This window comes from Orbicella faveolata, unplaced genomic scaffold, assembly GCF_042242905.1.
Source record: "Orbicella faveolata isolate gen_17 unplaced genomic scaffold, um_ofav_v1 contig_27, whole genome shotgun sequence".
Lineage (NCBI taxonomy): Eukaryota > Metazoa > Cnidaria > Anthozoa > Scleractinia > Merulinidae > Orbicella > Orbicella faveolata.
The window spans coordinates 1,886,416-1,911,202 of record NW_028301555.1 but is presented as its reverse complement, the minus strand read 5'-3'; the positions used below and the strand labels follow the sequence as shown (position 1 = coordinate 1,911,202).

Sequence of the window (24,787 nt, the reverse complement as noted above, 5' to 3'; positions counted from 1 at the left end):
GCAAAGCGCCAGAGATCATTCAGTTCTCCACAGGGAGCTAAGCTGTTGAGAAGTTTTGGACTATCTCGGAAGAGCACTTTAAGGGAAGACCTTCGAGGAGAAAATTCTAGCGCGGTAGGGTTTCTTGTTACTAGACTTGTTACATTTCAAATTTACCTTCAATTCCATGCTACCAGTTCTAAGCAAACTGGAAGAAATTGTTAGTTTCTTTCTGAAACTCATTTCCTTTGGTTTCGCAGAATGCAATAAGTCCACATGAAACGTTTTAACAGAGAGCGCTCAAGCCGAATCAAATCATTAAAGAACTCCTGTTACTCTCGGCTTCTATGTTAACATTCCGCGGCAGTTTTTCTATCTCGGAGACGCTTTCTTAGGAGGACAGTTTCGTAGCAAAGAAGGGGGAAGAATTTACACTGATTGACATCATTTTTGCAACCTCGAACTATTTTGTCACAAGTATTTATCACTTTTATTGTTAAGGTCTATGTGAACTAGAAAACCAAAACTCCCTACAGTTTATCACTAGAATATTCCAGTCGCCTTTTCACGTGGTATGAAAAAATAGTATCATGCCTGGCCAATTTGATTCAGTTGCTTTACTCCTCTTTCGGAAAGTAGTCGTTTTAAGAGGACAATTTCAAGTCAGTTTAATTTACTTTTAAGAACCAAACATTCTAGCCTGAGTATGGAAAGTGGTTATTTTAGATAGCCAATAGTGATAGCTTATTATTTTATATCTGAATATTTAACTATAAAGCATTGGACGAACATCGGCATTATGTCTTTCTGACGACAAATCCGGCAAAAAATCATAATAATTAAATTCCTTGGTGGAAGGTTCGTTGGTTAGATTTTTTAAAGGGGACTCATTGTCACCATTGCACGGAAAGTGATGTTTTTCAAAGGTGTGTTAGTTCATGGCAGTTCTCCATCTACTTTCTTCAATCAGTCTTTTATTAGTTCAAAATCAAACGACAGTTATACCAGCATTACGTAAGAGTGAATTAGGTGGCTATTTGTTCACAAGTTTGTCCAACAAACTCATCACTGCTTTAGTTTGGTCTTGTTGCTGCCTCAACATCAGTTGCTGTGATGCCAAGAGTTGCTGCTGATGTTGCTGTTGTTGTTGTTCTTGCATCAGCCGCATCATTTCACTTTGCTGTTGCTGAAACTGGCGTTGCTGGTCAATGCTCGCCTGTAGACGTTTTGCATCCAAATCGTGTTGCTCTTTTTTCAGCTTGAGTTCCTCAAGTTTAAGTTCCTGGTCTTTTTCCGCTTTTTTGGACAAGAATAACATGGTCTCGCTGCCACTTCTCCGTTCTCTTTTCTTTACTTTTTCCTGATCATTTTCGCCTGAATGTCTCTTCATCGTCTCCGACACTTTCTCAAGCGCTTTAAGTCTCATATCTGTGGCCTTAGCCTTCTCTTTTTCAGCCTTTCCTTTCACACTTTCGTCGTCCTCTTTCATTTCTGCATCAGCTGTTTCTTCGAGCGCCACAATTTCTTCCACCAAGATTTCAAGTTCTGTGGGTTCGGGCGGCGCGATGCCCGAGCTCCTTTCCTCAGCTCTCAATTTCTTTTTGATTCGGTTAATTAAAATACCCACATGATCCCTTACGGACCTTTTATCCACAGCAAAGATAGGCTTGGTACACGCATTCAAAGTTTTGGCTATTTTATCCCACATTTCGCTTCTTTGCGACGAACCCTTTCTTGTTTTGTACGGATTCTCGGAAACAACCTCTCTGCATAACAGGACATCGTGCTCGCTTGTCCAGTACATCACATTACTGCGTGGAAAAAAAAAAACGATCTGTTTTAGTTTGTTTTCAATAAAGAACATAAACATAAACTTTAAACTCACTTTAATTTTTTTAGTTTAACTGGACGGGAAATTGATTCTTCTAATAAACAAAAATTAGCCTTACTTGAGAGTTTTCGACTTTGGTATCAAACTCGGCGGGTCTGCATGTTGTCCATTCATCACAGCGGTAAACAATTGACCTACAGTAAAAGACAAATTAAAATGTTTTTTTGGTATTTTAAACAATAAATAATATTTTCATTGACTTAGGAAAACAGCATTGCCTATAAGGTAGAAGAAGTAAGTTGAATTCTGGGTCAAATTCAGCAGAAACTACTCACGTTTTCTGGAAACGCTGCAAGTGCAAACCTCGTGGTCTGAACGTGAGGAAGACGCATTGCAGTTCAGCGCCAAGCATGCGCGGTGAAGCACTTTGTGAGCAAATTACTTCCGGTGACGTTTCAGGCAGCGTCGCGTTCTGGTTCGTAAAGTTCCTACTAACTCGGCCTCTTCGCGGCCTAAAACCTCGAAGCTCGCTTAGTTATAGAGTGTGTGCATTGTCACGCAATACAAACTACTAGTAAAATCAAAAACCATTCAGTGGATAAAGTCAAGAAATTGTGATACTATAGACGAGAAATAAAGAAGACAGTTCTTCGAGTTTAACGTCTGTGCGTTGTCCCAAAGATGAGATATTCTTCGAAATGTTCCGCGCAAAATGATAGAGCCTAGTATAGAGCAACCATGTTGGAGGACCTCCTATGGTGGCCAGAAAATAGTGTGAACATCTGGAACTTACTTTGGCTATCTAGACAACTGATTATCCGAACCGAACCAAAAAACATTTGCACAAGCACTTTTCCTAAAACTTTAACTCCTAAAATGGCTAAAAATCACGAGAAAAGTGTATATTTTTCGACAAACGCGATCTTAGCTTCATGTCACGCACCGCCATTCAAAATGCGCTGGTTTCCAAACGAAGGACGCTATTGAGCTGGAAAGTTGTAAACAGATATAAATTTAGTACCTCTTATGCCTGATGAGGATAAAACTTTTGGGGGCTCTTTAGTTTTGGATTTGAGAATTTGATGACGTCACGTGAACACACTCTAGTCTACCCTGAAACTCATGGGGTCGATAAGTCTAGTCAAAGACAAACAACTTTCTGATCTCGAAGTAAAGCCACAGCGGTGTCTGGTGAAGCCGGACAAAGATAAATATGATATAAGTGATAAGAGGCAGCATCACTTGCTACAGTTTTAGTCAAACAGCCAGGCCCGACATTATAGTGTAGAATAGAAGTAAAGCAATATTGTTCACAGAACATTTCAAACTTTGTCCTTCCAGAGAGCTAATATTAATCAAGACAGCTTAAAACACATATTGCAATAGAAATGAGCTAAAACGAAGTACACCTACAGTGGCGGATCCAGATCTTGAGCCAAGGGGGAGCGACGGTTTTGTTTTGCTTGCCCTGCCGCCTTTTCTTCCTTCTGTGATTTCTTCTTTTTTTACCCAAAATAAGAGGGGGGGGGGGGAGGGGGACCCGGGCCTCTCCCCTACATCCGCTACTGACCTAAAGCAAATGGCGAATTATAGTGTATTTCAGAGTCGGTCATTGCTGTGGCACTGGCAAGGCGCTAGCAAATACTTATACAGTTTTTGTTGGACCTCAAGGGTCTTCATTAAGGAGGTTTTATTGAAAGAGTCCAACAGCCAAAAATACACAGAGAAAATAAACAGCTCAGGAAAGCCATGTTGTCATAGGAAGCTGATAGATAAAGAGAAGTTTATCACTCTCTTTTCTTCTTAGTGCAATAGAAGCGAGCAAAATGGAAAAGTATCAATTGTCATTGGCAATCTTATTCTAATTTTCTGGGCCACAGATGTGTCCCTTCTTTACTAAGAAACACTAATCGCGGAAATTTAACAGTTGGTGAACCCATGTAAAATGACAAACTAAACGAAGCGAACAAGCGAACACACTAAGCTGAGCGAACAAGCGAGTCTTCGAGCGAGTGAGCTAATACGGTATTAAAAACTCGCGAGTAGAAACGATATCAGGCTCTCAACATTTAATAGTTATTCATTTCTTATTCTTAGTTTTCAATCTTTAAAATATTCGTATATTCCATTCATGTTATTCAAACATTTCCTCCTCAAGTTTTGCATCATTGCGTGGCCCAATTATTTATGAACTAAATCCCGCTCTATGATTGGCTACCCGAGAGGACAAGATGGCGCTATCTTGGCCGCTCGGGATTACCTGGGGCGCTCTCCATTCGACCAAAAATTCCGGTGTGAATAGGTCATATTCGTATTCTCGGTATTGGACTGGAACTAGCTTGCAATGGAGGCTCATGCGGGGATTATCATTAAAAAGAGATAAAAGTCATTTGCATTTGAAGAGACTTCCTGCATTAGCCTCAGTTGCAAGCTAGTTCCAGTCCAATACCGGGAATACGAAACTGGTCTCTTTCCGGAAATGTCCATTGGCGAATGGTGCAGACTCTTCCAGTCTGGAAAACGATAAGCCGCACAGTTTTGTTCGCTTGGAATTTTTCAATGACTTCGAGGTTTAAATCGCAAATATAGAAGGAAACAGATCGCTGGTAAGTCGACTTTTTATAGACCACGGCAGCAAGGACCTTATACAAACCACAACGGCAGCGAAAACGTCGCAACACAAAGGGTTTATATAATGAGTTCTACAATGGTTCTGCACGCGTTATAAATCTTTGTACATTTCCTACCCTAAACTGTGCAAAACAAACAAGTACACCACGGGAGCATTATTTTAACAAACCGCTTTCTTGACGAATTTAGCTGTAGCTAGTATTGATCGACATATAAGTGGAAAGGTTCTAAAGTGAAATATTAATCCATTTTCGAATAGGCGTCGCCGTCATCCTTGCTTGAGATGTCCAACTTGCAGTGATCGCGGTCAAAAGAACTAGCGCTGAATAGAAAATTGCGAATTTGCATAATTTCCGAAAAAGAGGACAACCTCGTGAGGCATACTCAAATTTGCTAACATTTTGTCCTGGAAATTTCCGTTCCATTTGATTTTCATCCCGGAATGTCCAGAATTTCCGGTTGAATATTTCGCCTTTCGGAAATTGAAAAATTTCCGGATTTTCTGGGACCTTTCCCTGGAAATTGTCATACCATTTGTCCCCGTTTCGAAAATTTCGGAATTTTTGGTCGAATGGAAATCGCCCCTGCTATGTCCCGCAAGAAAATAGTGTTCTTTACCATATAAATGCTTTATTGACCAAACTTGTTCGTTCAAGATGGCTTGATATTGGCCTCGTTCTTTTTTCTTGTCTTTACCAATTGTGATAACACGTTTTTGGGCCGCTTACGGTTGTTATCCTTGTTACAACAATCCAGAGGGAAACACGCTTGCAGCGACGGAGTTTGTCAGACTCCTAGAGGACTCGGGATCTGTTACAGCAAAACAATCCAACGGGAAGACAGAGAATACACAGTTCTTGGGTCCAACAGTAGAGTTTAATCCACTAAGGTAGTCGAAACGTACCCGACTATAACCAGAACGTAACCAAAGAATATTTTACAAGGCACGACTATTTAAGCTGAAAGCACAATTCTAAAGGATCGCGTAAAGCTATTAAAAATTCTTAACTAAACATTATCTAATACATCTCAGAAAGCTCGATTGGCTATAACGGAATTCGACGTTTACAAGATTAATAACTTTCAAAACAATACAGGTAGATAACAGTTTAACAAAAGACTATCGCAGGTAGTAATTACAGTTCGGTTCTAGCTACAGTTATGATCTTACACAAAACAGCAGGTGTTTGGTACGGTCAATGAACTGGAACAGTAACCTGTAACTCAGAAACGCAAAACGAACTAAAACAAATATAGCTATGTTGGATTTCTATATTTTCTGATAGCGAAAGCGAATATGTAAAACGTACTTAATTATCTAATTTTCTCTCCTCACATTCCTCCAACCTTAGCTTGAAACTCTCCTGAGTCAAGCAATAAAAATTAAAAGTACAATCATTTGAATGTCAATAGCGAACCAAAAAGATATAGAGTTTTCTTGTTGGTTTTAACTTTTTGTAATTTTGTATTTGATTTTCCTCGTGGCCAGAACCGCGGCCATAACCGAGCTAGCGGATATGATGCTCTCGGGGGTTCTAAATAAACTAAAAGCTTTATCACTTGTTCGTTTTCATATTAACAACTTTGACAAATCAATCTCTGACTATGTTCTATGGTTTAGAGGTACTCGTTTAGCAACTAACATACCTCAGTATTTGCTTTTTAGCTTGTAACGTAATTTTAAATATTGATGATTTATGATGCTTTTCTTATCTTTGTTATCTATCTCAAAGCACTTCTTCATTTATGACACTTCGAGTACCCGCGATCGCGTCAGACTTAGTAATCAACGTGTTGACAGCTACAGTTTTCTTTTTCTTGGGTCTATACTATCCTGGTCGGTCATCTCTTAATCTTTCTTAATCCTAATGGTTCTCAAATCTTAGTTTAAACGGTCTTCGCAATTTCGCTGAATAACTTTAGCTCTATGTACTTGACAGTAACACGTCACATTTATTTTTCTCGTCCTCTGAACGGTATGAATTATCCTTCAAGTGTGCCAAATAAGGCGTGCAACCACCACTTATGTAAGGGTCGTGCCAATTATGGGCGAATGTCTTGGCAAACCACTTGCTGTGGTGATCAAGGGACGTCACAAAAGCTTTTTCTTGAGTTTTGACTTGATACTGTGTGGCAAAGCAGGGCTTTCTTTTACTCTCTCGTTCTGCTAAGTGCGATTCGTCTAACCTGTGGGCTCGCGAGGACATAAACAGGTAAAATACAGCAAGTAGGAAGATCCAAAATGACCATTTGAAAGAACACTGATGTGTATTCTTTTGATACTTCTCTTTTCCTAGGAAAATCTTGAGATCACTCTTCATGTAATCAGTAGAAGAGGTGCCTCTTTCTAGTGTAGATTTCGTTGGAAAGGGGAAGACGAAGGTTCCCATCACACGATCATTTCCTGAAGTAGACGTAGTGCTCAGTTTCGAGGGCCTGTCTTTTAAAGTCAGAGAGCTGTTTTTCAAATCTATGACCGCTCCGTGCTCTTGTAAGAAATCGCGCCCAAGTATGCCTTCGTGAGCAAGGCTTTGTATTACGTGGAACTGGGTTTGGTACACAATGCCATTTAACTTCACAGGAACGTCAATCTTTCCCAGGACCGGGACTTTTTCTCCATTGACTGTCTTGACGGACGGCACGAGCCCATGTGTTATGTGGTCCGGCTGCGAGCCATATATCTTCCTCACAAGCTGCTCGTCTATCGCTGAAACACATGCTCCAGTGTCTACAAGTAACTTAATTAATTGACCTTCAAGATCTCCAGCTATCGTAAGATCACCGGTTTTCAGGTCTGAACTCGTGTTTCCAAGAGAATCTGATATCATTGCCTTTCTGTAGAGACCGTTCTGGTTCCCTGAATCTTGTTTCTCGGGTATTTTTCCTGGCTGAGACTGATCTATGCGACTGATCCTCACTTTACGCTTTACTTTCTGCTCCTGACTTTCATTTGATTGCGTAATAGTTTCTGTAATTTCTTTTCCTGGGTCTGGTAATTTGGCTGAATCTTGTGGTTGTGCTTGCACCTCTGGCAAATAACTGGAACTTTGTGCATGGCGAGGAGGGACAGGGATCTCGTGCCTCTGTTTATTGGGTCGATTCACATACTTTTTGATTGGCTTGTTTTCTGCATTCGCTGTAAACGCATTCACGTAAGCTTCTCCTCGTTGTATCACAGGACCAAGTGGAATACCAGTTCGTCTAGCTAAACCTGAACCATAATATGACTTTGTGTTTCTATCAAAAACAGGAGGATTGTTGCTCCTTGTAAATGACTGTGTAGGGAAAACCTTGTTTTGTTGTGGGCATTGGTCATCGGATTTGTTAACAATTACTTGCTTTGGCTTGACCGGTTGGCTCTGGTTCTTCGCAACAGGAACTTCGCATTGTGGCGGGCCTTGTGGTGGCACATGCGTTGCAGGACTTTTGACCTTTGGGCCGGTATTTTCTGCTCTCGATACCTCGCCTACCTCTTGTTGAATTTCTCTGTGCTGGGTATTTGTTGGTTCTTTGTCTCGACCAGGCATTTCTGTCTTTTGGATTGTGGACCTCACCTCCTTAGGTCGGCCTGGATTTGGCTGCTCTCGCTTCAGCGATGTACGTCTAACTGGGTGTGCTGTCTTCTCCGTGTTCTGAGTCGCTACCTCGGGTTCGTCTTTCTTTACATAGTCGTAACTAGCTATGGACCCATAACAATCTGAGGTGGCAATAGGGTTATCCCGTTGCTCTGGAGGCATAATTTCTCTTTGTCTTGGCTGGTACTCTGAATTATTCTGGTATCTAGGTGGTTGTACGCTTCGTTTAGGCTCACGTGCTATGTACTGGTCAGCTGTCAGATGGTACTCTCGCTGTGGGCAACTTTGTGCGAAGTGACCGGTGGCACCACAGTTATAACAGGAAGGTCGCTGTCTCGGTAGTGGGAGGTTATATCTGGTATGTGGTATTCGTCTAGAGAGGTTGTTAATACGGGCTTTTACACGTCGGTCTAGAGACTCCATCGCATCACGTAGATCTTCAATCATTCCCATCATTACCCCTTGTTCACTGTTTTCAGGCGCAGCATAGGCGGCCAACTTTTCTGAGTTGACTTTCTTGTGGGCAACACCTTCTAATTTGCTAGCCAACACATCTAACTTTGTGTTTATTGATTGTATCTGTTGATCCACTGGTTGAGAATTGGTACCCGTCGCCACAGCTGGTAACTGTCCATTAATCATTAGCGCGTTTATCAATCTATCCATTTGACTATTTTCACTGGTTTGGCTTACGCGCTTGTTAATTGAGTCCAAAGTTCTGGCATATTGTTCTGCTTCTAGCAGGGTTTCTGGCATTTTCTTGAGAACTTCAACTTTCATTGATGGTAATAATCCTTCTACGAAATATGTCACTTTATCCACTTCCGCTAAGTGCAGCCCACCAAAGAGTTCATGCATGTCATTTACGTAATCAAACAGCAGTTCATTGGCTCCTTGACGTCGCGAAATAAGGCGTTGGCGCTTAGCCCATGTACGGTCCTTGGTGGCATAACGTTTCATAAGCGCACACTTCAACTTTTCAAAGCTCTCTCTTTCCTCAGCTGGCAGCTCAAAAAGGAAGGTTTCCGCTGGCCCGCTCAAGTTATTAACAATTTGGGCTAGAGCCAATGGACCAGTCTTTTCAATTCCTTTGGTGGTTAATAAAAGTTCCAGCTTTTCAAACCAACGCGTGATATCTTCATTATCTCGGCCATGGAACTTGTCAATGCATACATCTTTGATGAGCATCTTTTGTGCCAAGTTATTTAGTGCTTGTTGATATGAATGTAATAACTCAGCTGCTGCTTCCTCCGGTGTTTCTTGACTAAACATTTTCTTAGCAGTACTACTAGGAGGACCGGTACCTGCTTTCTGGGTGTTGTGGAACGAACGTGCAGCGTTGTCGTCACTAAATTGGTCGTCAGAGTCGATAGTGTTTTCTCTACTGCCAATTTCTTCTGAACTTGAACTTTCTGTTTCGCTAAGTCTTTCCCGAAGTTCGTCCTCAAAGATTACTCCTCGGGGAAAGTGTTTATAAATATCTGCGGGTGAGTTAATAACTGGTTCCTGTAGACCACCTGTTGCAAAAACAGTGTCTTCTGAATCCTCTTTTGATCGTTCTTTTTCTTTTCCTTTTTCTATAGTTTTATTATAAATTGACTCCTGATTGCGATATTCCTCCACTGCTGGTTCAATTGTCTCTTTTTCCGTATTCTGGGGCGGTGTCGACGGAATTCCACTAGCACCTCCGTCAATGCTAATATCAACTGTTTCTAAATTTGTACAGTTCGCTCGATGACTCTCTTCTTCTCCACGGCGAGAGTCGGGCGTGTCAACACTGGAATTTCCTCTTCGCAACTCAGGGGCTATCTCACTTTCATCAAATGGCAAATCGCAACTCACACAAGCATCTGTTTTACTCTTCGGGGTACTAGCGTACGAATACTGATATAGATGCTCCACTGGCTTCACAAGTAATACGGCTTACTCTTCTTCTTGAAGAACCTCTTTATGTACAAAATCTACGGACTTACTTGGACGATTCTTTATCCGTCGCTCCAAGGGGTTACATTCGTCTATTTCTTTGCCTCTTCCCGGAAAGCTTGCTGTAACTACACTGAATCTCCACCAATGTGATAACACGTTTTTGGGCCGCTTACGGTTGTTATCCTTGTTACAACAATCCAGAGGGAAACACGCTTGCAGCGACGGAGTTTGTCAGACTCCTAGAGGACTCGGGATCTGTTACAGCAAAACAATCCAACGGGAAGACAGAGAATACACAGTTCTTGGGTCCAACAGTAGAGTTTAATCCACTAAGGTAGTCGAAACGTACCCGACTATAACCAGAACGTAACCAAAGAATATTTTACAAGGCACGACTATTTAAGCTGAAAGCACAATTCTAAAGGATCGCGTAAAGCTATTAAAAATTCTTAACTAAACATTATCTAATACATCTCAGAAAGCTCGATTGGCTATAACGGAATTCGACGTTTACAAGATTAATAACTTTCAAAACAATACAGGTAGATAACAGTTTAACAAAAGACTATCGCAGGTAGTAATTACAGTTCGGTTCTAGCTACAGTTATGATCTTACACAAAACAGCAGGTGTTTGGTACGGTCAATGAACTGGAACAGTAACCTGTAACTCAGAAACGCAAAACGAACTAAAACAAATATAGCTATGTTGGATTTCTATATTTTCTGATAGCGAAAGCGAATATGTAAAACGTACTTAATTATCTAATTTTCTCTCCTCACACAATATCCAGCCATCTTGACCTCACGCTTAGTCAATAACCCGTATTAAAACGACCATGAAAATGACTTCCCATAAGGGAGCACTCAAATTGCACATCATATGTTTGTCTCTGGGCCAATGAAAATGAAACAGAAAAGGTGCACAGTAGATAAATTGATGGAATATCGCAAAAGTGCGGCATTTTTAATGCGTGTTTTAAGGCGAGTTCAACCATACGGCATCTATTTCCTCACGAAGAACGTAATATTTTAGTTTCTACACGAAAACTCAAACGTTCAATTTTAGGTGTTGCAAGGGTAACCTTCCTTCCTTGTAAACAGGCCCTTAAGGTAATGGAGGATCTGCTTTAATTAATTCCGGATAGCAAAGAAAGAAAAGAAAGTCATGCTTTCAAGACTGACTGACGGAACAGCGAAGGTGACCAAGGCTACTTGAAAGAAAATTGACCAAGCGCAAAAAATAAATTGAGAATAACGGTGGTGACCTTTTTTGCAAACGGACCATGTTAACAATGCACATACAGAAAACTATTAAATAAACAAGTTACAGACTCGTTTCATGTTTCTATTGGTTAGTTTCGGCAAATTTTGAGGCTTATTTTGAGTCGAATTTCCTTTTCGAAGTTGAAGTCTGTGGCAAACTGCATGTACAGAGCAGTCGAGTGCAAAACAGCATAATGCAGAGTAGCGTAATGTGATTTTTTTTTTCCGGATGATAAAACGGTGTCCTCCACAACAATTTAAATAACAAATGACAAATAGAAACGTTCTGCTTCTAGCTATATATAGAAAAACAAGCAAATTAATAAGAAAGTTCTGCTTTCTTATGTTGCTATGTGGTTATATAAGGTGCTTTCAAGAGTGGGTTCGTGTTATTCAGATTAGTACGGCGCAAAGAAGACAGCAAATCGGGTAACATTCAGTTTTGGAGACGGTATGTTTGTCAGTTATAGTGATGACTTGAATAACAGGATGACGAAACGCACAATCAGTGAATCTCGTTCAACTTACAATTTTAGTGTTGAAGCCGAATAGTAACCATTTGCTCCATTGAAGAGTGCGTTAATCCATCACTAAAAGCGAATCGTCCACTTGTAGTAGTGCTCTAGAGCTTGTTATTCTATTGAGGTGTAAGAAAACAATACTTGCATTTCTGTCAAAACTGTTGTTTGGTCTTTATTTGACAGACTGCCATGGCTCACAGTACTGCGCTGCACATTGCACTGTGCCTGTTGGTTTTTAATTCGTTGTGCCATCAGACATTTGCCGCCTCATTTAAGGAGTGTACTTGGAAGAAAGAGGACGGCAAGGATGAAGGCGTCATAGCGGTGAGCCATTTTCCCGTCATCGTATTTTAACAAAACAACATTTTAACACTCGATTTTCATGTTCAAAAAAACATTCTCTGCAGTTTGAACAGACCTTGTCTTTCTCTTGCACTTTTTTATTCATTGATTGAAAAGACAGTCTGGTACGGTGCCTCTTAGATGAAATATAAGTGAATTATTTTAAATTCTAGTATCTTTTAACGATTTTCTTATGTGGTGAGCATTCCCATTAACTTTATGAAGAAGTTTGTTTTCCCACAAAAATACACACTTGCTTTTCAGATCATTTTTAAATGAAGCAGTGCGTTTCTTTATACTACTACGGTGTATAAATATAGTTTTAACACTTAAATTTAAGTGACACTATGGAATTGAGCGTAATATCATTGTATCAGTGTCTGAAAAGCCTAAGTTTGAAAGTTTCATGTATCGATCAAATAGAGACATCAACATTCCCCCGGGTATACCCTGGGAATTTGACAAGAGGATGTACAGGGGGAGAAGTGTGACATCAGTGGTGGACGGGGGGGGGACGGAGGGGAAATTGATACCATATGGCAAGGATGGGAAGGGGAATTTGAACAAATTGTCTCGAAACCATATTGAGGCGAGAAGACAGAAAGGGACAATCCAGTTCTTTTGTAAACGTGTTCGCTAGAGATAATAGCCTTCCAAAGGTCTATGCTGTGTTTTAATCACCTTTGTCTTTCATTTATATAGAAAAACAGATCTTAGAACACAGTGGAAATTCACAGTGGATGCCTAGAACTCATTTTTGCCATTATGTCCCGGGTGTAGGGGCATTTGACCGTCTAAGATGGTATTAAGGTGGGGAATTTACACGCAACGTTTTGCCCAGGGAATGGAAATTTGAACAACCAAAACTTAAAAAGTCCAAATACCCGAGGGGTTGCCGGGGTTTGCTCGGGGGTTTCCTGAGAGGATGTTAAAGTTTTAGATTGACAAAGTGCATTATCTTCTTGAAAAAAAAGTGAAGCCTTGGAGCCGGCTGGCTCATAGCTACCGGAGCTTATCCCGGTTTCTGTAGCATGAAGCGGCTAGAAGTATTTCTACTCCCCCTGGACGTGATGCTAGTCCATCGCAGGTCACTTTCCCGCAGTTTGTTAGGTTTCCCCAACAATTCGCCAGTACCCATTTATACTCTTGGGTGGAGATATGCACTGTGAGAGCTAAGTGTCTTGCCCAAGAACATAGCACAGTGTCCCCGGCCAGGGCTCGAACCCGGACCGCTCGCTCCGGAGTCGAGTGCACTAACCATGAGACCACCGCGCCTCCTCCATCTTCCTAACCATATCATAAAATTGTCTCGATCAACAGACATGTGAATTCCACAAGTGTCACAGTAACACTCTCCTGCATGTCTACTACTCCGGGAATATCAGGATCTCCGGATGCAGCCAATGCTGCAATCGTTGGTATTTTACGTTCAACGATGCCGAATGCAGCTCCCCCAGTGCTATTGATGCTGCGTTGTACCAGGCTCACGCTGGAGACCTCAACAAACATGAGCATGGCCATATTGAAGGCTACTGCGGCGGCATTCCTGCAGGAAATGTCGCGGTGAAAATTAACGTCGGTGAATGTGTGGGCACTGGCCAGGCGCTGGGAAATGCTTATACAGGCTTTGGTTCCACTTCAAGGATCTTTATTGAAGAGGTTTCACCGTCTGACCAGTAAGACGTGCCCTCACGGAACGTCAAACGAGCTGTGTTTTAGATAATAGTCCAGTAGCGAAAATAGATGTAAAAAAGAAACAGCTCAGGAAAGCCATGCTGTCAAAGGAAGCGAATAGATTAAGAGAAGTTTATCACTCTCTATTCTTCTTAGTGCAATAAAGACAAAAGGGAAAAGTAATAATTGTCATTGATGATCTTATTCTTTGTTTCTAGGTCGCAGATGTGTCCCGACTTTTCTGAGAGTGAAACACTAATCGTGGAAATTTGATAAAGCCTAATCGCAGTATTCCAGTTATTAATCATTTTTGGGGTACACCACTTTGTTCCTGAGCCCCCTACTGACTAAACGAGCACACGAGCCAAGTGGCCCATCAGACCGGCGCTTAACCCGGTTTCTGTAGCATGAAGCGACTAGGAGTATTTCTACTTTTTCTCCGCTGAATGGGGTGCTGGTTGATCGCAGGGTTACCCCCAGCATTGAATTCAACAGCCTGCAAACAGGCTCCCGACAAGCTCGCCCCTATCGCTTCGCTCTCCGAATTCTTCAGTTTCGTCACCGTCCGCTCGCGTTGCTCGCCGAATTTTTTTCCGTCCACGCTGTGAGCCTGTTGGCAGGCTATAAATTCGCCGGTTTCCATTTTGATGCCTGCGTGGAGAGAGGCACTGTGACAGTGAAGTGTCTTGCCCAAGAACACAAAATAATGTCTCCGGTCAGGGCTCAAACCCAGACCGCTCGATCCGGAGTCGCGCGTATTCACCATGAGACCATCACGCCTTCCAATCCTTAAACTAAACGCAGTTCTTATGTTTTTAAGATTAACACAGTACTCTAACACGTTTTACAAAACGAGTCATTTTATATTAGATTTTAGCAATATAATTAACAAATATGGGACAATGAAATATGTTCAATTTATAAACTTGTGATCGTAAACCGCGACATGGTATTGTAGTTCTTTTACTCGAAGCTATGTAAACACATAGTCTGCACGTTTCATTCCATTTCGTTGGTTTCACCTTACAAAAATTTAAAGAAATAGCATCGCCGCAGGTGTCATGCCCTGAAGCAAACATGAACGAAAATTCAGGAGAACTGGAACTTTCCAAAACTTTCCCTGTTTCTGCATTACGCAACGCAAATATACGCGCCACTTTCTGTTCCCTTGAAATAACGCGTCCTGCCTCCCAAGGCGTAAAAACGTTACACTTTAAAAGCATTGTCCATACTCAGTTTTTGTCGTCAAATTTTCTGTTGATATCACACGATATGAAAATTTTATATGCTCTAACCTAGCATGAAGCTCCGTCAATTTGCCTTCATCGATAATTAATTACACTAAAACAACTTTGGAGCTGCATGGAAGTAAAAAATGAATTATCAATATGCTTTAAAACGTTTTTGTCTGGACCCTCGGAGATAACATTTTTGTATTGACGACGGCTTTCCAATCTCTTTAGTGAATAAAATTTTCACCACAGCTTGAAAAACACATCAAAAATGCTAATAGATGCTTTGTACATTTCCTACCCAACCTATGCGAAACAAACAAGTACACCACGGGATCATTATTTTAATAAACCGCTTTCTTGACGAATTTAGCTGTACCTGGTATTGATCGACATATTAGTGGAAAGATTCTAAAGTAAAATATTAATCCATTTTCGAATACACGTCGCCGTCATCCTTGCTTGAGATGTCCAACTTGCTGTGATCGCGGTCAAAAGAACTAGCGCTAAAGAGAAAATTGCGAATTTGCATAATTTCCGAAAAAGAGGACAACCTCGTGAGGCATACTCAAATTTTCTAACATTTTGTCCTGGAAATTTCCGTTCCATTTGATTTTCATCCCGGAATTCCAGAATTTCCTTTTGAATGGTTCGCCTTTCGGAAATTGAAAAATTTCCGGATTTTCTAATATCTTACCGTGAAAATTGTCATACCATTTGTCCCCGTTTCGAAAATTTCGGAATTTTTGGTCGAATGGAAATCGCCCCTGCTGTGTCCCCCTAGAAAATAATGTTCTTTGCCGTATAAATCCTTTATTGACCAAACGTGTTCGTTCAAGATGACTGGATATTGGCCTCGTTCTTTTTTCTTGTCTTTGCCAATATTCAGCTATCTTGACCTCACGCATGGTCAATAACCGGTATTAAAACGACCACGAAAATGACTTCCCATAAGCGAGCACTCAAATTGCACATCACATGTTTGTCTCTGGGCCAATGAAAATGAAACAAAAAAGGCGCGCAGTAGTTAAATTGATGGAATATTGCAAAAATGCGGCGTTTTTAATGCGTGTTTTTAAACGAGTTCAACCATACGGCATCTATTTCCTCACGAAGAACGTAATATTTTAGTTTCTACACGAAAACTCAAACGTTCAATTTTAGATGTGTTGCTAGGGTAACCCTCCCTCCTTGAAAACAGGCCCTTAAGGTAATGGAGGATCTGCTTTAATTAATTACGGGTGACAAAGAAAGAAAAGAAAGTTATGCTTTCAAGACTGACTGACGAAACAGCGGAGGTGACCAAGGCTGCTTGAAAGAAAATTGACCAAGCGAAAAAAATAAATCGAGAATAATGGTGGTGACCATTTTTGCAAACGGACCATGTTAACAATGCACATACAGAAAACTAGTAAACAAACAAGTTACAGACTCGTTTCATGTTTCCATTGGTTAGTTTTGGCAAATTTTGAGGCTAATTCTGAGTGGAATTTTCTTTTGGAAGTTGAGGTCCGTGGCAAACTGCATGTACAGTGCAGTCGAGTGCAAAGTAGCATAATGCAGAGTAGCGTAATGTGATTTTTTTTTCTGGATGATGAAACGGTGCCGTCCACAACTATTTAAATAACAAATAAGAAAAAGGAAAGATCTGCTTCTAGCTATATATAGAACAACAAACAAATTAATACTGATAAGTCGACATTGTGACTTTTTATAGACCACGGCAGCAAGGACATTATGCAAACCACAACGGCAGCGAAAACGTCGCAACACAAAGGGTTTAAATAATGAGTTGTATAATGGTTCTGCACGCGTTATGAATCTTTGTACATTTCCTACCCCAACCTATGCGAAAGAAACAAGTACACCACGCAATCATTATCTTAACAAACGCTTTCCTGACGAATTTAGTTGTAGCTAGTATTGATCGCGTCGCCGTCATCTTTGCTTGAGATGACCAACTTGCTGTGATCGCGGTCAAAAGAACTAGCACTGAATAGAAAATTGCGAATTTGCATAATTTCCCAAAAAAAGAGGACAATCTCGTGAGACATACTCAAATTTTCTAACATTTTGTCCTGGAAATTTCCGTTCCATCTGATTTTCATCCCGGAATGTCCAGAATTTCCGGTTTAATGGTTCGCTTTTCGGAAATTGAAAAATTTCCGGATTTTCTGGGACCTTTCCCTGGAAATATTGTCGTACCATTTGTCCCCGTTTCGAAAATTTCGGAATTTTTGGTCGAATGGAAAGCGCCGATGCTGTGTCACGCAAGAAAATAGTGATCTTTACCATATAAATGCTTTATTGGCCAACCTTGTTTGTTCAAGATAGCTGGATATTGGCCTCGTTCTTTTTCCTTCTCTTGGCCAATATTCAGCCATCTTGACCTCACGCTTAGTCAATAACCCGTATTAAGACGACCATGAAAATGACTTCCCATAAGCGAGCATTCAAATTGCACATCACATGTTTGTTATACGGCATCTATTTCCTCACGAAGAACGTAATATTTTAGTTTCTACACGAAAAGTCAAACGTTTAATTTTAGGTGTGTTGCTAGGGCAACCCTCCCTCCCTGTAAACAGACCCTTAAAGAAATGGAGGATCTGCTTCAATCAGTTACGGAAAACAAAGAAAGAAAAGAAAATTATGCTTTTGAGCAACGACTGACTGACGGAACAGCGAAGGTGATCAGGGCTGCTTAAAAGAAAATTGACCAAGCGCAAAAAATGAATTGAGAATAATGGTGGTGAGCATTTTTGCAAACGGACCATGTTAACAATGCACATACAGAAAACTAGTAAACAAACAAGTTACAGACTCGTTTCATGTTTCCATTGGTTAGTTTCGGCAAATTTTGAGGCTAATTTTGAGTGGAATTTTCTTTTTCAAGTTTAAGTCCGTGGCAAACTGCATGTACAGTGCACTCAAGTGCCAAGTAGCATAATGCAGAGTAGCGTAATGTGAATTGTTTTTCTGGATGATTAAACGGTGTCCTCCACAACCATTTAAATAACAAATAACAAAAAGGAAAGATCTGCCTCTAGCTACATATTGAACAACAAACAAATTAATAACTGAGAAAGTTCTGCTTTCTTATGTTATTATTTGATTATATAAGGTGCTTTCAAGATTACGTTCGTGTTATTCAGATTAGTAGGGCGAAAAGAAGACAGCAACCGGGTAACATTCAGCTTTGGAGACGGTATGTTTGTCAGTTATAGTGATGACTTGAATAACAGGACGACGAAACGCACAATCAGTGAATCACTTTCAACTTACAATTTCAGTGTTGAAGCCGAATAATAACTATTTACTCCATTGAAGAGTGCGTCAATCCATCACTAAAAGCCAATCGTCCACTTGTAGTAGTGCTCTAGAGCTTGTTGTTCTATTGAGGTGTAAGAAAACAACACTTGCATCTCTGTCAAAACTGTTGTTTGGTCTTTATTTGACAGACTGCCATGGCTCACAGTACTGCCCTGCACATTGCACTGTGCCTGTTGGTTTTTAATTCGTTGTGCCATCAGACATTTGCCGCCTCATTTAAGGAGTGTACTTGGAAGAAAGAGGACGGCAAGGATAAAGGCGTCATAGCGGTGAGCCATTTTCCCGTCATCGTATTTTAACAAAATAATATTTTAACACTTGATTTTCATGTTAAAAAAACATTCTCTGCAGTTTAAACAGACCTAGTCATTCTCTTGCCTTTTGCACTTTTTCACTCATTGATTGAAAACACAGTCTGGTACGGTGCCTCTTAGATGAAATATAAATGAATTATTTTAAATTCTAGTATTTTTAACGATTTTCTTATGTGGTGAGCATTCCCATTAGCTTTATGAAGAAGTTTGTTTTCCCACAAAAATACACACTTGCTTTTCAGATCATTTTTAAATGAAGCAGTGCGTTTCTTTATACTACTACGGTGTATAAATATAGTTTTAACACTTAAATTTAAGTGACACTATGGAATTGAGCGTAATATCATTGTATCAGTGTCTGAAAAGCCTAAGTTTGAAAGTTTCATGTATCGATCAAATAGAGACATCAACATTCCCCCGGGTATACCCTGGGAATTTGACAAGAGGATGTACAGGGGGAGAAGTGTGACATCAGTGGTGGACGGGGGGGGGACGGAGGGGAAATTGATACCATATGGCAAGGATGGGAAGGGGAATTTGAACAAATTGTCTCGAAACCATATTGAGGCGAGAAGACAGAAAGGGACAATCCAGTTCTTTTGTAAACGTGTTCGCTAGAGATAATAGCCTTCCAAAGGTCTATGCTGTGTTTTAATCACTTTTATCTTTCATTTATATAGAAAAACAGATCTTAGAACACAGTGGAAATTCACAGTGGATGCCTAGAACTCATTTTTGCCATTATGTCCCGGGTGTAGGGGCATTTGACCGTCTGAGATGGTATTGAGGTGGGGAATTTGCTCGCCACGTTTTGCCCAGGGAACGGAAATTTGAACCACCAAAACTTTAAAAGTTCAAATGCTCGGGGGGTTGCCGGGGTTTGCTCGGAGGTTTCCTTAGAGAAAGTTGAAGTTTTGGATTGACAAAGTGCATTAACGTCCTGACCGTATCATAAAATTATCTCGATCAACAGACATGTGACTTCCACAAGTGTCACAGTAACACTCTCCTACATGTCTACTACTCTGGGAATATCAGGATCTCCGGATGCAGCGAATGCTGCAATCGTTGGTATTTTACGTTCAACGATGCCGAATGCAGCTCCCCCAGTGCTATTGATGCTGCGTTGTACCAGGCTCACGCTGGAGACCTCAACAAACACGAGCACGGCCATATTGAAGGCTACTGCGGCGGCATTCCTGCAGGAAATGTCGCGGTGAAAATTAACGTCGGTGAATGTGTGGGCACTGGCCAGGCGCTGGGAAATGCTTATACAGGCTTTGGTTCCACTTCAAGGATCTTTATTGAAGAGGTTTCACCACCTGACCAGTAAGACGTGCTCTCACGGAACGTTAAACGAGCTGTGTTTTAGATAATAGTTAAGCAGCGAAAAATAGAAGTAAAAAAGAAACAGCTCAGGAAAGTCATGCTGTCAAAGGAAGCGAATAGATTAAGAGAAGTTTATCACTCTCTGTTCTTCTTTGTGCAATAAAGGCAAAAGGGAAAAGTAATAATTGTCATTGATGATCTTATTCTTTGTTTCTATGTCGCAGATATGTCCCGAATTTTCTGAGAGTGAAACAGTTATCGCTGAAATTTGATAAAGCTTAATTGCCGTTTTCCAGGTATTAATCATTTTTGGGGTACACCACTTTGTTTCCGAGTCCCTTACTGACTAAACGAGCACACGAGCAGAGTTGCCCATCCGGCCGGTGCTAATCTCCGGTTTATATAGCGTGAAGTGACTAGGAGTATTTCTACTCCCCGCTGGATAGGATGCTAGTACATTGCAGGGTTACTTCCAACATTAAATTCGTTAGCCTGCAAACAGGCTCCCGGCGAGCCCGCCCCGATCGTATCGCTCTCCGAATTCTTCAGTTTCGCCCTCGTCCGCTCGCTTTCCTCGCCGAATTTTTTCCGTCCACGCCGTGAGCCTGTTTGCAGGCTATAAATTCGCCGATTCCCATTTTACGCCCGCGTGGAGAGGCACTGTGACAGTGAAGTGTCTTGCCCGAGAACACAACATAATGTCTCCGGTTAGGGCTCGAACCCAGACCGCTCGATCCGGAGTCGCGCGTATTCACCATGAGACCATCACGCCTTCCAATCCTTAACTAAAAGCAGTTCTTATGTTTTTAAGATTAACACAGTACTCTAACACGTTTTACAAAACAAGTCATTTTATATTAGATTTTAGCAATATAATTAACAAATATGGGACAATGAAATATGTTCAACTTATTAAATTGTGATCATAAACCGCGACATGGTATTGTAGTCCTTTTACTCGAAGCTATGTAAACACATAGTCTTCACGTTTCATTCCTTTTCGTTGGTTTCACTTTACAAAATTTTAAAGAAATAGCGTTGGCGCAGGTGTCATGCCATGAAGCAAACATGAACGAAAATTCAGGAGAACTGGAACTTTCCAAAACTTTCCCTGTTTCTGCATTAGGCAATGCAAACATACACGCCACTTTCTGTTCCCTTGAAATGACGGGTCCTGCCTCCCAGGCGTACAAACGTTACACCTTTTAAAAGCATTGTCCATACTCAGTTTTTGTCGTCAAATTTTCTCTTGATATCACACGATATGAAAATTTTATATGCTCCAACTTAGCATGAAGCTCCGTCAATTTGCCTTCATGGATGATTAATTACACTAAAACAATTTTTGAGCTGCATGGAAGTGAGAAATGAATTATCAATATGCTTGATAACGCTTTTGTCTGGACCCTCGGAGATGACATGTTTGTATTGACGACGGCGCTCGAATCTCTTTAGTGGATGGAATTTTCACCACAGCTTGGAAAACACATCAAAAATGCATTAAAGTTCATTATTAAACTCACAGTACGTGAAAATCAGAGGAATCGGGAACTAATTTTTCTAAGAAGGTTAGATATTTGAGATATACTTTAAGAATCTTGTAGTACCAGCCGGCGAGATGACTACTAAAAGGGTAAGATCATTGCAGTTACGTATTATCTCAACTTAATTGTAGTTCTACATCTCTGGACTTTTCTTTAAAGAAAAAGAGAAACCTAGTTATCGCTGAGTAATATAATTGTGAAGAGATAATTTTCTTTTGATCGCCTTATTGTCATTCTTACCAATCAAGTATACAATCTAACTTGCACTGCGAAATTTAAGGCCCCATCCACACTACACTAGAAAAATATGAAAGCGCAGCTTTATCTATAGCCTGCGAGCAGGCTCACCTTTGAATCACACGCGCGAGCGGCGAAGAACAAAGCGATCCGGCAGGAAGGAGTCTGGTGAAGAGGCTTCTCGTCTCGCGGCTATGCCGCGCGCGCTTGGCTACTTTATTAGGGAGCTTACGAATCGACGACTTTCGGACGACGGCGCCGTTGGGTCACCTTATAGTCTCGCTTCGTCGTCCTGTAGAAATTTCAATTTACGATCCGCAGTAAAGACGACGACGTTTATGCGCGACCGGCAAATTTTTTTTGTCTCAGGAGCTCGAGAAAAAAAATACTCAAGACAGACCAACAAAACGTGCTAGCATGGCAGAAAAGAAAGCGCAGCTGTACGTCGAGAAAAATTTGGGTTCTAAAAGATTAGGCTGGCTATAAGACCACTCAAAACAACAGAGGAAAAATCGCCTAGCTCTCTAGTTGAGCTATCTAGTCCTTGTTTCTAACTGTCGACACGAATGCTAAAACCTTTTAGTCCTTTCAAATTCATTGTACACCAAAAAATGTCTTATATTTCAGTGAAGCGTGATTAAAATGAAAGATTTTTCATACAGCAATTTGCTTTTCATTCACACCGTGTCGTGCTTTGACCGCTTTCAGTGTTGGTTGAACTCATAGCGTTCGCCATGGCACTGTAGAAGGTCGTTTCTTGAACGAAAACAGGCAAATAAAATTAAAATCAAACATCAAGGACATGCCCCTAATGTGATACTTAAATTATCTGGCAAAAATACCCGAAGTATCGAGGGAAAACTTTGCAAACTAACCTCACGGCCTCCTGTTTCCAAGACGCCGGCAAATCGCTCTCACCAACGTCGTCGACTTTGGCGCGAAGCTGGGAAGTGCTCAGAAACGCATGCGCAGTGAGCATGTCACGCAATCTAACAGCGGCGTCGTGCAAAAGTCGTCGATTCGTAAGCTCCCTATTTATAGCGGAGCTCCGGCGGTCCGAAGGGCCGCCAAGCGGAGCCCCATACTCATATGGGAAAGAAAAGGAAACCCATGAGTTGATTTTCTCATGGTTATCATGGCTAGCGGTATTGCTCGTGGGCGCGTACGCACGACGACGACGACGACGACGGCGACGGCGGAGTTGCCCAACATGGCGGCCATACTCCAAATAATAGGTTGACAGAGACATGCAGCCTTGGTTTACCGTGTACTTCCTTGATATTGGACATCCATGTTATGGATCAATTGATACCTGTCAATACAAGGTATCCGCTGACCAGTATCACGTGACCATATCGCGGGCTCAGGTTTACAGCTCCTCGAGGTCACGTGTTTTCTTGAAGTTGACCGCTGACCAAGCGCTGGTTATCGATTGGATCGCGGGCTCATATTGGGTTAGCTTGTTGGAAACAAGGCAGGATTGCTCGGAAGCCAATTTACGCTAACCCAGGATTAAAAGTTAATCGAATTATAACTTTTTCTTCTATACAAATGTGTTTTGCTGTTTTGTTTTGTGTATATGGTGATTATTAAAACTCAAAACAGAAGGCCAAACAATATACAGAAACCTCACCGCAAAGTTACAAAACTCAGATCAAAATTTTACCTTTTTCTGGGTTAGCTTAATCGGGCTTTGAAAAACCCCGGCCCAGGAGCTACGCTTTTAGGCTGGCCTAAATTTATATATTACGGTTAGGTCTACCGTCTACATTAATCCGTCATGAAAACGGAGCTTTTCAAAAATTCTCTTCAAACAGGAGAAATTTGAAAACGCAGGCCTTGATTTTAGAGTGGACGCAAAATATTTTGATAACGGAGCTTTTAGGAAAACATGGCCTCACGATAATCATGTGACTTGCCTGTCTGAGTTTTCCTCAAACACAAATCCAAATGGCAAATGATTGTTACGTTTTCTCCGGCGTAGTGTTGACGGAAAATATTTGATGCATCTCCGTTTTTAAATTTATCCGGCGTGATGTGGACAAAGAAAAAGGCAGAATTATACATTTCGAAATCACTTTTTAATATTTCCGACTGGTAAGTCTTGTTTGAATGAAATGTTTCCCAAAGAGGAGGAATACGGCGCTGTTATTTACAATGTCATTTACGCACTACCGTGAGTGTATAGTCGTTATGCTTACGGCAAACTCATTTGCACCCCGCCCCTCCCTCCCCCCACCCCTCCCCCACCCAAATTCCCCAAATCAACTTTTCACTCGCGAGAAAGTAATTTTGTATTCAAGTGACTTTAGTTCGCAAGGTGATTTGGAAAGGACGTGTGTTTTAGAATCCGGAACTGGAAACGTTCTTGAGTTAAGTATCTGTTTAAGTATCTGTTTTAACTAAACAAAAAGTGCTGCATCACAGTAATAAATTGAATCAAGAAGAGAGAGCTTAGGGAACATATACTCATTTACTGAACCTTTCATGGTTTCGGTTTCTACGGCGTATGCTATAAGGATGGTTTCATCGCTCATGAGCACGCGTACTGTGTCCAGGCCAGAATGTGAGTTTGCCGTAGACAAAATGAGCTTGCCCTCAAAGTGGCTTGACATGGCGCAAAAAACTGGACATGGCGCGAAAATCTTATCTGGAGAAACAAAAGTTTAGTCAGGAGTCCACCCTCTGCAAACGATTTCCATCTAGCTAGTGCCAACTTTATTCGTGTCATTAACCAATCACATTTCAGGAAATAGCAGCACATTTCCAACATCCAGTCATATTACAGAAAAATGACATCATATTTTCAACCACCAATGAAGTAACTTATGACGTAATTGGTCTATCATAATTACATTCACACGCGCAGGCCACTCGAGAAGTTTATTTGACTTGTCAGCATTTTAGAAGATGGCCTTTTGCAGACAGCTGATCAGTAGACAATTAGGCATTGACGCTACACCCCCGGGCTTTTTAGTCCCACGTTTGCATTACTCTTATTTTTTTCCTATAGATAAATAATAATTACACAACTCGCATGAAGACAAATGCCTTC

The 24,787-nt window shown here is 41.1% G+C and overlaps 4 protein-coding genes across 5 annotated transcripts; 2 read left to right on the top strand and 2 right to left on the bottom strand.

Annotated features, from left to right (window-relative positions):
* Position 1: 1 nt before the first annotated feature.
* Positions 2-13,929, top strand: LOC149107095 (collagen triple helix repeat-containing protein 1-like). 2 transcript variants are annotated; one of them, XM_089296820.1, is made up of 3 exons: positions 2-114; positions 11,911-12,051; positions 13,390-13,929. In XM_089296820.1, exons 2-3 carry the CDS (start codon positions 11,917-11,919, stop codon positions 13,747-13,749), a joined length of 495 nt encoding a protein of 164 aa, XP_089152946.1. In that variant the 5' UTR covers positions 2-114; positions 11,911-11,916; the 3' UTR covers positions 13,750-13,929. The 2 variants fall into 2 exon arrangements, with proteins under 2 accessions (XP_089152946.1, XP_089152945.1); XM_089296819.1 differs by lacking the exon at positions 2-114 and adding an exon at positions 11,625-11,657.
* Positions 362-2,193, bottom strand: LOC149107096 (uncharacterized). Its single transcript, XM_089296818.1, has 3 exons — positions 2,146-2,193; positions 1,929-2,004; positions 362-1,790 (listed from the first exon to the last, which is right to left on the bottom strand). The coding sequence occupies exons 2-3, from the start codon at positions 1,982-1,984 to the stop codon at positions 1,013-1,015; spliced, it is 834 nt and encodes a 277-aa protein (XP_089152944.1). The 5' UTR covers positions 1,985-2,004; positions 2,146-2,193; the 3' UTR covers positions 362-1,012.
* A 4,238-nt stretch (positions 13,930-18,167) lies between the features above and the next one.
* On the top strand, positions 18,168-20,136 carry LOC149107094 (collagen triple helix repeat-containing protein 1-like). The gene is made up of 3 exons (XM_089296821.1): positions 18,168-18,183; positions 18,437-18,577; positions 19,596-20,136. The coding sequence occupies exons 2-3, from the start codon at positions 18,443-18,445 to the stop codon at positions 19,953-19,955; spliced, it is 495 nt and encodes a 164-aa protein (XP_089152947.1). The 5' UTR covers positions 18,168-18,183; positions 18,437-18,442; the 3' UTR covers positions 19,956-20,136.
* Positions 20,137-21,954: 1,818 nt separating this feature from the next.
* Positions 21,955-23,025, bottom strand: LOC149107093 (uncharacterized). The gene is made up of 2 exons (XM_089296415.1): positions 22,608-23,025; positions 21,955-22,488 (listed from the first exon to the last, which is right to left on the bottom strand). Exons 1-2 carry the CDS (start codon positions 22,979-22,981, stop codon positions 22,437-22,439), a joined length of 426 nt encoding a protein of 141 aa, XP_089152541.1. The 5' UTR covers positions 22,982-23,025; the 3' UTR covers positions 21,955-22,436.
* Positions 23,026-24,787: the final 1,762 nt, after the last annotated feature.

Excerpts from the sequence above, each read along its gene's own strand:
- LOC149107096 (XM_089296818.1), bottom strand. The coding sequence starts at position 1,984 with ATGAATGGACAACATGCAGACCCGCCGAGTTTGATACCAAAGTCGAAA. Across the intron at positions 1,791-1,928 it reads CCAAAGTCGAAAACTCTCAA|TAATGTGATGTACTGGACAA; the intron begins GTAAGGCTAATT and ends TTTTCCACGCAG.
- LOC149107095 (XM_089296820.1), top strand. The coding sequence starts at position 11,917 with ATGGCTCACAGTACTGCGCTGCACATTGCACTGTGCCTGTTGGTTTTT. Across the intron at positions 12,052-13,389 it reads AGGATGAAGGCGTCATAGCG|ACATGTGAATTCCACAAGTG; the intron begins GTGAGCCATTTT and ends CTCGATCAACAG.
- LOC149107094 (XM_089296821.1), top strand. The coding sequence starts at position 18,443 with ATGGCTCACAGTACTGCCCTGCACATTGCACTGTGCCTGTTGGTTTTT. Across the intron at positions 18,578-19,595 it reads AGGATAAAGGCGTCATAGCG|ACATGTGACTTCCACAAGTG; the intron begins GTGAGCCATTTT and ends CTCGATCAACAG.
- LOC149107093 (XM_089296415.1), bottom strand. The coding sequence starts at position 22,981 with ATGTCTCTGTCAACCTATTATTTGGAGTATGGCCGCCATGTTGGGCAA. Across the intron at positions 22,489-22,607 it reads TGGAAACAGGAGGCCGTGAG|AAACGACCTTCTACAGTGCC; the intron begins GTTAGTTTGCAA and ends TTTTCGTTCAAG.